The sequence below is a fragment of the Bos indicus x Bos taurus genome, chromosome 10, assembly GCF_003369695.1.
Source record: "Bos indicus x Bos taurus breed Angus x Brahman F1 hybrid chromosome 10, Bos_hybrid_MaternalHap_v2.0, whole genome shotgun sequence".
NCBI lineage: Eukaryota > Metazoa > Chordata > Mammalia > Artiodactyla > Bovidae > Bos > Bos indicus x Bos taurus.
Window position 1 is genome coordinate 62,333,775 of NC_040085.1, and position 13,860 is coordinate 62,347,634.

The 13,860-nt window shown below is 43.5% G+C and overlaps 1 protein-coding gene across 1 annotated transcript in view; it reads left to right on the plus strand.

Moving 5' to 3' along the window:
* The first annotated feature begins 7,785 nt into the window (after positions 1-7,785).
* The window catches only part of PELI2 (pellino E3 ubiquitin protein ligase family member 2), a 199,534-nt gene continuing 193,459 nt past the window's right edge, over positions 7,786-13,860 (plus strand). The window contains exon 1 of the mRNA XM_027554188.1: positions 7,786-8,179. Within this exon, the coding sequence (XP_027409989.1) occupies positions 8,103-8,179 (77 nt within the window). The 5' untranslated portion in view covers positions 7,786-8,102. The remainder of the gene's footprint in view (positions 8,180-13,860) is intronic.

A 13,860-nucleotide genomic window follows, 5' to 3' on the forward strand; every position in this document is an offset into this window, starting at 1 on the left:
ATGAATATGGATGAAAAAGTCCTCAACAAAATACTAGAAAAATGAATCCAGTAGCACATAAAAAGTCTCATATTCCATGAACAAGTGGAATTTATCCCTGTGATGCAAGGACGGTTCAACATATGAAAACCAACCAATGTAAGACAGCATATTAAAAGAACAAAGGATAAAAATCTCATGATGATCTCAACAGATGCAAAAGAAGCAATAGATAAAACCCAGTACCCTTTCTTGACCAAAAAAAAAAAAAAGACTTAACAAACTAGGAATAAAAGGAAATTATCTCACAATAATAATGGCCTTATACAAAAATCCCAAAGCTAACATCATACTCAACGAAAAACTGAAACATTTCTAAGAATACACAATGGGAAAGGAGGGTTTCTTCAGTACATGGTGTGGGGAAAACTGGATAGCCACATGCAAAAGAACGAAATTGGGCCCTTACCCTACACCATACACAAACATCAACTCACAATGGATTAAAGACTCAAGCAGAAAACATGAAACTGTAAACTCTTGGAAGAAAGCTAAGAAGGAAATCTTTGTGATATCAGTTTTGGAAATGATTTCTTGGATATGATGCCAAAAAGCATCAGCAACAAAAGCAAAAGTAGACAAGTGGAACTACATTAAGTAAAAGTAGGCACAGCACAGCAAAGGAAATAGGCAGGCTACAGAAAGGGAGAAAATATTTGCAAACCATATATCTGATAAAGGGTTAATATTCAAAACATATAGAAGACTCTTATAACTCAATAGCAAAAACACTAAATAACCCAATTTCAAAATGGGCAGAGGTAATGAACAGACAATGCAGATGTCCTCCTTGGCCTTGCAGATGTCCTCCCAGCACGGGGAGCACGCCAGCCTCCTTGCTTCCAAAGAAGATAAGCAAATACAACAGATATCTGAAAAGATATTGAACAGCATTTTCATCAGGGAAATGTAAATCAAAATCACAATGTGATACCACTTCACACTTGTTAAGATGTTCATTATCAAAAAAACAGAAAATAGCAAATGCTGACAAGGATGTAGAGACACTGGAACCCTTGTGTCCTGTTGATGTGAAATGGTGTTAGTAAATCAGAATGGCACTTCCTCAAAAAATTAAAAATAGAACTACCATACAGTCCAGCAATCCTACTTCTGGATATTTATTCAGATAGTTAGAATCAGGATCTCAAAGACAGTTGCATTCTCATGTTCATTGCAGCCTTATTCACAATAAGCAAGAGGTTAAAGAACCTAAATATCCACTAATGAATGACTTGATTAAAAAAAAAAGTTATATATACATACAATGGAATATTATTCAGCCATAGAAAAGGAACACTGTCATATGTCACATATGAAACCTGAGGACAATTTGCTAAAAAATAAGCCAGTCACAGAAGGATAAATACTGAATGATTAAACATACATCTAAAGTTGTTAAACTTAAGCAAGTACAAAGTGCAATTTCTAGGAGAGGCAGGGAGGGAGAAATGGGAGTTGCTGTTCAATGGGTATGAAGTTTCAGTCAGGCCAGGTAAAAAAGCTCTAGATACCTGTTGTACTGTATTGTGCTTATACTTAACAGTACTATCGGTTCAGTTCAGTTTAGTCCCTCAGTTGTGTCTAACAATTGGTGACCCCATGGACTGCAGCACACAAGGCCTCCCTGTCCATCACCAACTCTCGGAGTTTACTCAAACTCATGTCCATTGAGTCAGTGATGCCATCCAACCATCTCATCTTCTGTTGTCCCCTTCTCCTCCCACCTTCAATCTTTCCCAGCATCAGGGTCTTTTCTAATGAGTCAGCTCTTCGCATCAGGTGGCCAAAGTATTGGAGTTTCAACTTCAGCATCAGTCCTTCCAATGAATATTCAGGACTGATTTCCTTTAGGATGGACTGATTGGATCTCCTTGCTGTCCAAGGGACTCTCAAGAGTCTTCTCCAACACCACCATTCAAAAGCATCAATTCTTTGGTGCTCAGCTTTCTTTATAGTCCAACTCTTAACATCCATCCATGACTACTGGAAAAACCATAGCTTTGACTAGACAGACCTTTGTTGGTAAAGTTATGTCTCTGCTTTTTAATATGCTGTCTAGGTTGGTCATAACTTTTTCCCAAGGAGCAAATGTCTTAATTTCATGGCTGTAGTCACTGTCTGCAGTGATTTTGAAGCCCCCCAAAATAAAGTCTGTCACTGTTTCCATTGTTTCCCCATCTATTTGCCATGAAGTGATGGGACTAGATGCCATGATCTTAGTTTTCTGAATCTTGAGTTTTAAGCCAACTTTCTCACTCTCCTCTTTCACTTTCATTAAGAAGTTCTTTAGTTCTTCACTTTCTGCCATAAGTTGTGGTATCATCTGCATACCTGACCTTATTGATATTTCTCCCAGCAATTTTGATTCCAGCTTATGCTTCATCCAGTCTAGCATTTCTAGTGATGTATTCGGCATATAAGTTAAATAAGCCAGATGACAATATACAGCCTTGACATACTCCTTTTCCAATTTGGAACCAGTCTGTGGTTCCATGTCCAGTTCTAACTGTTGCTTCTTGACCTGCATACAGATTTCTCAGGCGGCAGGTCAGGTAGTCTGGTATTCCCATCTCTTTCAGAATTTTCCACAGTTTGTTGTGATCCACATAGTCAAGGGCTTTGGCATAGTCAATAAAGCAGAAATAGATGTTTTTCTGGACTCTCGTGCTTTTTTGATGATCCATCGGATGTTTGGATCTCTGTTTGATCTCTGTTTCCTCTGCCTTTTCTAAATCCAGCTTGAACATCTGGAAGTTCATGGTTCACATACAACTGAAGCCTGACATGAAGAATTTTGAGTATTATTTTACCAGTGTGTGAGATGAGTGCAATTGTGCGGTAGTTTGAGCATTCTTTGGCATTGCCTTTCTTTGGGATTGGAATGAAAACGGACCTTTTCTAGTCCTGTGGCCACTGGTGAGTTTTCCAAATTTGCTGGTGTATTGAGTGCAGCACTTTCACAGCATCATCTTTTAGGATTTGAAATAGCTCAGCTGGAATTCTATCACCTCCACTAGCTTTGTTCATAGTGATGCTTCCTAAGGCCCACTTGACTTCACATTCCAGGATGTCTGGCTCTAGGTGAGTAATCACACCATGGTGATTATCTGGGCTGTGAAGATCTTTTTTGTATAGTTCTTCTGTGTATTCTTGCCACCTCTTTTTAATAACTTCTGCTTCTGTTAGGTCCACACCATTTCTGTCCTTTATTGTATCCATCTTTGCACAAAAATTTCCTTGGTACCTCTAATTTTCTCAAGGAGATCTCTAGTCTTTTCCATTCTATTGTTTTCCTCTATTTCTTTGCACTGATTACTGAGGAAGGCTTTCCTATCTCTCTTTGCTATTCTTTGGAACTCTGCATTCAAATGGGTATATCTTTCTTTTCTCCTTTACCTTTCACTTTTCTTTTCATAGCTATTTGTAAGGCCTCCTCAGACAGCCATTTTGCCTGTTTGCATTTCTTTTTCTTGGGGATGGTCTTGATCACTGCCTCCTGTGGACTCTAAAAGTTTTGTTGAGGGTGGATCTCATTAAAAAATTGGTAGATCCCACAATACTGGATGCTTGGGGCTGGTGCACTGGTACGACCCAGAGGGATGGTATGGGGAGGGAGGAGGGAGGAGGGTTCAGGATGGGGAACACATGTATACATGTGACGGATTCATTTCGATATTTGGCAAAACTAATACAATATTGTAAAGTTTAAAAATAAAATAAAATTTAAAAAAAATTGGTAGATCCCAATTTTTTAAAAAAGTGAGTGTACCTCACACTAGCAATCAAAGACATGCAAATAAAAATGATCACCTGTCATATTAGTGAGGGTTTAAAAATGCTAGTGAGAGTTCCCTGAGGCAGGCTCTCTCATTTACTGCTGGCTGCAGTATAACTTGGCAGGCATTATCATTTTGAAAAACGGTTTGGAAATATGCATCAAAGGGTCTTAAAAATGTTCATGCCCTTTGATGTAATAATTTTACTTGTAGGAAACTGTTCTCTTGCAGTAATAACTAATATAAATATGTTTATTATTTAGAAGACCAAAAGTTAGAAATCTTCCCAATGTTTCATAAGAGGAGGGAAGGGTAATAAATGTTGATACACAGGACAAAACAACAAAAATGAAGTTTTAGTGACAAGAAAAAACTGCTCACAATGTAATAAGTGGAAAAAAGGGGGTAAACTGTGTGAGAGGTGACTAGACACAGTATTATCACATCACATAAAAACTTAAAAAAGGTGAAGGAAATACATAAAAATGTTACCCAGGGTTGTTTCTGGGTAATTAGCTTATGGATAGTTTAAATAAAATAAGATACAAACATATCCCCTTTTTAATGCTTTCTAAATTTCTGACAAGGAGCTCAAGTTACTTTCCCAATCAGGGAAAAAACAAATGTATATATAAAATTTAAAAACAAAAATGTGATCTAAATTTTCATGAAAAAAAAAAGATATTTATCATAAAATATATTTTTGAATGTATCTTCTTACTCTTTAGTCTTTGGAAACATAAACATCTAAGGTAGAATGGAGACTGACTAAAAATTAGACTATTCTAGAAATACTGGAAGTTATTGGATTGATTTTATTTAAGGTATGGTTAAGGCAAACATAAACTTCTTCAGTAAACCTTTCATTCTAACTTAAAAGAGATAGGTATAATTGAGGCAGGGGTAATGTAAGAGGAAGCGTAACATTTTTTATTTTGAAGTTAACATATGGCCTTAGGTACCCAAGAAGCAGAATCAGCCCCCTGTGGGACACTGTGGGTGGGTCATTCTCTTCAGGAGAGTGGTTTAGGAGAGACACAAATGGAATGGCAAGCAGGGAGGGGAGGGGTGGGGGTCTGCCCTGGCAGCCAGGTCAGTCAAGCCCACCCTGGCTTTCAGTGGGTTGGCAGATGGCACAGCCAGATTGTCCCACCAGCCTAGAGCTACTAACTAAAACAATTACATTCAGGAAGAGAAAAATTCATGCTACAATCAGATTCCTAATGTTAGCAGGGAATGGTGAGGGTAACGCTCTAATTGGTTTAAGTTGTGAACAGAAAACTGTAATGAGGAATAGACAGAGAAAGGTGCAAACTGGTTTTTATGGAGACACAAGCCACGGACACTGAAAAAAATCAAATTTATGCCCCACCACTCTGTTCCCCTCGCAGCCTTGCCATTTGATTCCCCTTGAGAGGTGTTTGTTTTGTTTTTCTGTTTTTTTTTTTTTTTTTTTTTAAACTTTCACTTATATATTTTCTTTAAACCAGACAAAAGCAAATTTGGGGTACTTGGGCCCAATCTAGAAAACAGACATGGTTTTGGTGGGTCTGTGCTGTATTTAAAACCTAACAACAGAACTTGTATGAGTTGCCTACAAAAGTTAAAAGTTAGGAGATTTGGCATAAAACACAGGATTTGCACTTTTAAAAGAAAGTCAAATTTAGCGACTTTAATAAGTAAGCTGTTATTGTCACATGGCAACAAGTAACTGGAGAAGAATGACTGATGCCCCTCTGAGATGGCACCAATTTGCCACAGTCCTCACTCGGCCCTTTTGCTCATTTGGATTTCCTTTCCTCGTCCCTGTATGCATTCCTGAGGTTTTCCAGTGTATGATTCCCCGAACTGGTTTGCCAGCCCTGAGTTGCCTAGGATAAAAAGCTTCCACTGCTACAAAAACTAGATTCAAAGCAACATTTCCTTTAAGTAACTCTGATAAAGATAGACCTGATGAAGAACTCTTAAACAAGCTCAAAGAAATGCAGGGAGAGCAAAAAGAGAGAGATGGCCTTCTGGAAGTCAGAGTCGCTCTATGGGAAACTCTCCGTTCTCGAAGACAGCTAGAATGGAGGTCCTGCAAAGACTGGGCACCCTATGGGAAACTCTCAGCCTAGTGTTTGAAGCTTAGTAGGAGGTTAATAAATGTTTGTTTCTATCTTCCTAAGAGCAGATGCAGAGCACAGCAAGGAGGAAATGGAGCCAGAACAGTATAATGCAACGCACAAAAGCACAGCATGCCAAGAGAGAAGGAGAGAGGGGGTAATTGTAGCCTAGAGAGCAGTAGCAGCAACAGAACAAGCCTCGAGAAGTTAGAATGACAAAGCCAGGTACTATAATAACCGGGGACTTCATAACCACAGCATGATCCTGATAGATCTTTGCTAGTCACACATCTATATGGTAAGTAGGAGCATAGAGTAGATAGATGAAGACTACATTAATTAGGCAGAGAAATTCAGACAGAAATTCACACCAAGACACTAGTGATGAGAAAGCATTCAACCCTTTAGTGAAGGATTGTTGGTTTAAACTAGTAATACACACACACATGTTACAGAGGATATGTAAAATATGCAGGATAGCTGTGTGCAGTTGAAGAATTTTTATACTTAGGTGAAGTAAGTTGTTTAAAATTTTTTTGTGTGTTTTATTTACCAATGGTGTGGCTTAAGTTACTTTGAGACAATTTAATTCTAAAGCCCCAATTAAAAAAAAAATTAGTCACTAACTGAAGTAAAATTTCCTGCAGATCATGTCACTGTAGCAATAACCTATCAGAGAATGTTAGACAAAGGGTACTGAATAGCGCAATGGAAGGTTATCTTAACTGTGATGAAATTTTTTTTCCCCTAGTCCTTTGCTTAGGGTCATAGCCAACCAGTCAGTGTTTATACATAGTGTTTGCAATATGTATTTAAATATTTAACAATCTTGAGAGGCAGTGACTGAAAATAATATGTAGTGTCCAGTATGAGTGCTTAATAAGTGGTAAAATACTGCATGATGAGAAACAGTAGTCAGTAAATCTATTATACTCTAAAATATTTCAAAGCCTAGTAACTATTTAGAAACGCATAAAAAAGCAAACATAATGTGTTGGCTAAATTATGATAATAAAGGAAACTTTATAGTCACTAAAAAGTTTACTCAAATACTTTTCTTTTAAATTGCTTAGGGGATTGAGAGAAGGTATGGGAAAGGGGAGAGAGTATGGATTAAAAAAAACCACACACACACAACTTTTTTTTGAACCACGTGGAAGTCTGCTGACGACAGACCGGGTTGCTACATCCTGCAGAATGGAGGGGTGTTCCAAGCGCCTTCAAAACTCCCTCTAATCCAGTGCCAACTGGCAGAGCCTCCAAATTTCTAGACTTCTTCAAGCTTTAAAGGACTGGGTTTTGGAAGAGGAGGCTCCAGGTGCGCGTGTGGAACACCTCCGAATGTGTGCCGCAACACGGTGACACCGGGAAAGCAAATGCTCCCATATCCGGACAGCAGGTTCTTTATTTACAGCTAGCTCACCCGAGGAAACTAAGTTAGGCTTGGGAACCTAAACCGCCGTGCTTCCGGGGATCCTGCGCAGCCTTCGACCGCTGGAAAACTCGGCGACCAGGGCTGAGGTGCCCGCGCTGTTAAGTTTGGGGACGGAAGCGAGAGAGGAAAAAAAAAAAATAGAGCTGCTCCTTTAAGAACTTCCTTTCCCTTTTACTCTATGTTTACATAACACGGGGGCGAGCCGCCGCTGGGCCCGAGGGGGCGGGGAGGGGACCTGGGCGGCCCCACGCGCCAGGGGAGGGGGCTCCGGGTGGGCGGAGGGCCGCGGGCTTCTCGCGGAGGGCGGGGCGGCTCCCACCTGCCCGCGCGCGGGCGGGGTGGCTCTGCGGTCCGGCCCCCGCCCCTCCCCCGCCCGCTGCCCCCGCCCCTCCCTGGCTCGCTCGCTCCCTCCTTTCCTCCCTCCCTCGGGGCTTCGGCGGCGGCTGCGGCGGCGGCGGCGGCTGCGGCGCTTCGCGCGGTGGGTCTCCCTGCTGCCCGGTCCCATTTGTTGCGGAGTCCAGCTCGGGGCAGCGGCGGCGCTCGGAGCTCTAGAGAGCCCGGCAGGGCAGCCACGCAGCCACGACGGAGCAGCCGCGGGACTGGCCGCCCCGCGCCCCCTTCGCCGCCGTGCCCTTCCCCGGCGCGCTCACTCCCTTCTCGGGATGGGATTGTAGCGGCGGCGCGGACTCAGCGGGGATCGCGGCGGAGGCGGCGGCGGCGGCGGCGGCGGCCGAGCAGGGCTCCATGTTTTCCCCCGGCCCGGAGGAGCACTGTGCCCCCAATAAGGAGCCCGTGAAATACGGGGAGCTGGTGGTACTGGGGTGAGTCCGGGGATCCCCGATCAGGGGAGCTTGGGGGCGGACAGCAAGCGCTCTGGGCTGGGTGGCCGCCGCGCACCCACATCCCGGAGCAGGGCCATCGGGGTGTTTTGGGGGTTCTCTGGCCATCGGTAGGGCGCTTGGGCCGGTAGGAGCGTCTCGGAGGGCTGGGACGGCGGGGGTGGGGGTGGGATGCCCCCATTCGCGCGCGCGGGTCGCTGCGGCGAGCACAGGGATGCGCTATCCGCGCCGAGGACGGTGGCGAGGGAAGTGGCGGAGCGCGATCAGCCCGGGGCGAAGGCAGCGGCGGGGACTGGGGCGACCTCGGAGCCCCGCGGGGTGTAGCGTTCGGGGACTAAGTCCTTGGCATTACTGCGGGGGCAGAGGCTCGACTTCCCCGCGTGCCCCGGGCCGGGTGTCGGGGATAGGGACCAGGGTTGAAGCACAGCCGTCATGGGCACCTCGCGGTGTCCGAGGACTACCCTGCCACCTTGGCGAAACTGAGAGGCCCCCAGGGTCCCTCTGCTCCCGCTTACTGTGAGCCCGGGGCCCGGAACTCCAGGCGCGGCACCGGCGGCTCGGCGCTGCGGGCAGTGGGATCCGAGCGAGGGGCGTCCGCGGGCAGCGCCTTGCATATTGTTATGGTGACCGCCGCGGCAGCCGCAGCCGGAGGGCAGTGAACTGTCTGCGACCCGGGCGGCCGGGCCGGCCCTCGGCTCTCTCCGCCGGGAGTGTCGTGGAGGGGGCACGAAAGCCGCTGCGCCCGCCCGGGCTCCGGGGCGCGCGGGGCTGCATCCTCTCTGTCCTTCGGTCCTGCGATTCGGCCTCTCAGATGTCCTCCCAGCGGCGGGGAGCTCGCCAGCCTCGCCTGCCTCTGCTCCCTCTCGGCTTGTGAAAACCACATTCTGAAGATAGTAATTATCTACAATCTTTAAACGGCAGCAATTAGGGACTTCATCTACTTCCTGAGTTTCCTTGTGACATTTCTATTGTTTACACTTAATAAGCCTAGAGAGAGGCTTCGCTGGGATTAAAGCAGGATAAAGTGGGCAGTGAAAGGGAAGCGGAATGGGGTGGGGGGAGTGCGGTAAATTCGGGAGAAGGAGCAACTTGGGTTTAGCCTTGGAGGAGAAAAGAGAAAGGATTATTTTTTCCTTTAGATCTGTCACTGTCGGAAACCCGCGCTTTTGTGCTCCTCTCTTGAAAGACTTGTGTTCTGAAAATTATGGGTGCTGAAACGTAGGCTTAGCACACATGTGAAGAGTCATGGGTATGGAAGAACTCAGGGCACTCTGAAAAATGTGTTTTGATAACTGAATACCTTGAAGTAAGTGCCGACTTAAAGATAATTTTAAAGCGACGAATTTTTAAGAGAAGCTTCCAGACGCAGCCCAGCTCAAAGTTGTCCAGTTTGGCGTAGTTTGTAGCTACATTGTTAGGTGGAGTATCATTGGAACGCTCATTTACCTATTTGGAAGCTGTTTCAGACAAGCATTTTTCTCACCTGCATCTAATTGCATTAAAAGACAAACATCAAGATTCAGTGGAAGGAGAGAGGACTGGCAGGCAGAAAGCTAGAGTTTAGCTTTGTCTTATGTAACCTCAGCCCAGCCTAATTTTGTGCAGTTTGGTTTTGTTTGTGTGGCTGGCTTCAAAGTATGTTTAACATTGTGAACCTGACACGAAAGATTAACTTAGGCCAGGACTTTATTTCATTATTTCCTTTTGAGGAAATAGTCGTTGAGATGTTTCATGAAAGCAGGGTGTGAGTGGGTCTGGAGAGGGTTTGTGTTCATAGCTGGAAGTGCAGGACATTCCAAAGCCCCGAAAAGGATTTTTACCCTGAATTGTCCTCCAATCAGGCTTATACTAAAGCAGGCTATGTAAATACGTTGCCAGTTGCATGTGCTCTGTTATTTACAAATGTTTTTCCAGGGGACACTTAGTATGATGGAATTAAGTGTTAGTTGCTCAGTCCTGCTGGACTCTTTGCAACCCCATGGACTGCAGCCCACCAGGCTCCTGTGTCCATGAGATTTTCCAGGCAAGGATACTGGAGTGGGTTGCCATTTCTTTCTCCAGCGGATCTTCCCAACCCAGGGATCAAACCCGGGTCTCCTGCACTGCAGGCAGATTCTTTACAAACTGAGCTACAAGGGAAGTCCATGACGGAATCACACTTCTGTTAATATTTTAGGCCACTCAGCAGTTGATGTGCACCTCCTGTGTGCCAGCACTGTTTAGGCATGGAGGATCCAGAAGAGCACAGGGAGCTATTTCACTGTGGTGTGGAGTGGCAGATATAAACAGAAGGAAACATGTAAACAAATGAATAATAAATGGCAGTTTCGGGTGCCGCCAAGTTCTCAACAGAAACGGGTTAGCTTAGGAGACATCTGCAATAGGTAGGTCTTGCCTTCTTTAGCTGGGAAGGCAGGGAAGGTTTCTCTGAGGAGGTGAAAGGGGAGTTGAGACCAGGCTCTGAGAAGATGCTAAGTTTGGTTTTTCAATATTTAAGAAGAATTGGGGCCATTTTCTATTTTTGAGAGTAGTTCTCTGACTCTCTAACAATATTGAACACACTGAAGAATGTAGGGAAATAGTGAAAAGGTAGGTAGACTCTAAGGCAACCCGTATTAATCATTATCCTACCCTTAGGACTTGAGGTAGTGCCCTCCCTCTTAAATCACCAGTGATGATCAAATAAAAATTATTATCAGTGTTGCATGTCTGATCATCTATAACATAATGTCAGAATTTCTAGATTTTTTTATTGATGAAATTAATCTTGAAATCTAAAAATGCCCCATATTAGTATTCATAAAAAGCTTTTTGCTTATAAAATACAGTGCATTTTTCATTAAAAAAAAAAAAAAACTGTTGTGTGATTGCTCTTTTTTTTTCTCTTCTAAATTTTGTAGTAAAATGTTGCTAAGAAATCCTGGAATGCAGATTGAGGAGCTATATATGTATATGTCTATATTCATATGCAAATAATTTGCGTCTTTTCATGTATTACACAATGTTAAGAGAATCCCAGTTAGGATTTTTGTAGGGTCATCATTTTCTTAGCAGCTTGGTAGAATTTAATTTTTTCATGATTCCAGCCAGTGAATGCATCAGAGCCACAACTTTTTGCTGTGTCCATTACGTAATGAAATGTAGAGAAATGATGATCTACCTCTCAGGTCTTTTTTGCTGTTCATTTTAAACCTGGCTAAAATGTTAAACTTGGGGAAGTGTGTCAGGATTTGAGAGGTAGTTCGATGTAGTTTGTTGGTAAGAGTATGAACCAGCATTCAGGAGACCTGGACTGAATTTCTCCTTTCTTGCCCACTGGCTTTGTGGTAGTGGCTTAGTCCTTCACTCTCTGGCTTCCCAGTTGGCCCAGTGGTAAAGAATCCTCCTGCCAATGCAGGAGATGCTGCAGAGGCTGTTTGCGTCAGGAAGATCCCCTGGAGTAGGAAACCTGCTCCAGTATTCTTACCCGGGAAGTTCCACGGACAGAGGAGCCTGGTGGGCTACACAAGGAATCGGACATGACCGAGTACATGCACCCAACCCTCACTTTCTTCCTGTTTCTTTAGCAATAATGAAATATGGTTGGATTGGGTAGTTGTCAAGAACCTTTCTGGTTTATACCCTGTAATGCTGGTCAGTGGCTCAAATGTGGGAAACATAGTTAACATAATCTCAGTAATTCAGCATGCATTGATTTTGTGTATTCCTTTCGGGGAGAAATATCAATAACCTCAGATATGCAGATGATACCACCCTTGTGGCAGAAAGTGAAGAGGAGCTAAAAAGCCTCTTGAGGAAAGTGAAAGAGGAGAATGAAAAAGTTGGCTTAAAGCTCAACATTCAGAAAACTAAGAGCATGGCATCTGGTCCCATCACTTCATGGGAAATAGAGGGGGAAACAGTGGAAACAGTGTCAGACTTCATTTTGGGGGGCTCCAAAATCACAGCAGATTGTGATTGCAGCCATGAAATTAAAAGACACTTGCTCCTTGGAAGGAAAGTTATGACCAACCTAGACAGCATATTGAAAAGCAGAGACATTACTTTGCCAAGAAAGGTCCATCTAGTCAAGGCTATGGTTTTTCCAGTGGTTGTGTATGGATGCAAGAGTTGGACTGTGAAGAAAGCTGAGCGCCGAAGAATTGATGCTTTTAACTGTGGTGTTGGAGAAGACTCTTGAGAGTCCCTTGGACTGCAAGGAGATCCAACCAGTCCATTCTAAAGGAGATCTGTCCTGGGTATTCATTGGAAAGACTGATGCTAAAGCTGAAACTCCAATACTTTGGCCACCTCATGCAAAGAGTTGACTCATTGGAAAAGACCCTGATGCTGGGAGGGATTGGGGGCAGGAGGAGAAGGGGACGACAGAGGATGAGATGGCTGGATGGCATCACTGACTCGATGGACATGAGTCTGAGTGAACTCCGGGAGTTGGTGATGGACAGGGAGGCCTGGCATGCTGCAATTTGTGGGGTCGCAAAGAGTTGGACACGACTGAGCGACTGAACTGGTGGTGCTAGAATTTGAATGGGAACTGTGGTTTAATAGTGGAAAAGATAGATGCTGTGATTACTTTTTTGGAAGTTGGTATGTGCAAAATAACCATTTTTAAAAGTTGTAATGGTATACATATATCTGACACATTGGTGTTAGATTGTACATGAAGGTGTTCAAAATTTGATAAGACTTTCTGTTCCAGGTTTTAGGAGGGCAGTGATGTTTCAAAATTAAGCTCAGTAGGCTAAAATAACCAGCACAAGGAAGAGATAATCTGATGATGAAATTTGAGAACTGAAAGGGCCCTAAAAGGCCATGGTACATACTTCGCTCTTTAATTTTACCAATGAGGAACACGAGACTCCCAGAAGGAAGGAGGTTTGTTCAAGTTCATAGTTAAGCTGGATCACTGCACTGCCAGGTCACAGGTTCCCCACTTCAGGGCAGATTCCAGCAGTGCTATCAGTTCCCCAAAGCTGCAGGTTTTTTGTAACTTGCATGAGGGAAGCTGAATCTCTTTCTGGATTCAATTTGAAGCATGCAGCTCTCTCGCTGACTAATGGCCCATCATGATTTTTGGAAACATATTGCTTTACTCTTAGTTCCCCTCACCTCACTGCTGAATGGATAATGTCTTTTGCAAAGCTTTCTTTTTCATTTGATGCTTCACAAAATGTATTTTTATTGGATCTCTCAACCAAAGGTTTTTTTTTTTTTTTTAATTTAATTTAATTTTTTTAACCTAGAGTTCACAGATGGAATCCAGGGAGCCCTTGAACTAGGATGGTGGGAAAATATATCTTTGCTTTTACTGGATTCAAACTGAGATTTAATATTTTACTCCATTATGTGTATAGGCAATAAATAGACCTGCTGCTGGATTTGCTATTTAATGCATTAATCCAGAAATGCATATGTTATTGTATCACAACTTATCTTTGATAACCAAGTATGATTGACTTCATTTTTAAGCCTTTGTATTGTATTTTATACGTGTAAAATTGTTTTTCTGCAAAGGGCTCAGTATACTTTAAAGACTGCCAGAAGGATCCTTTGCACAAAAAAAAAATGTTAAGAATTTCTGCAGATATGACTCAAAAATAACATGTTGTGGTTGAAACTGCTCGAGATCTACAAAAGGCTGAAGGTCAGGGGGTACATGTGGT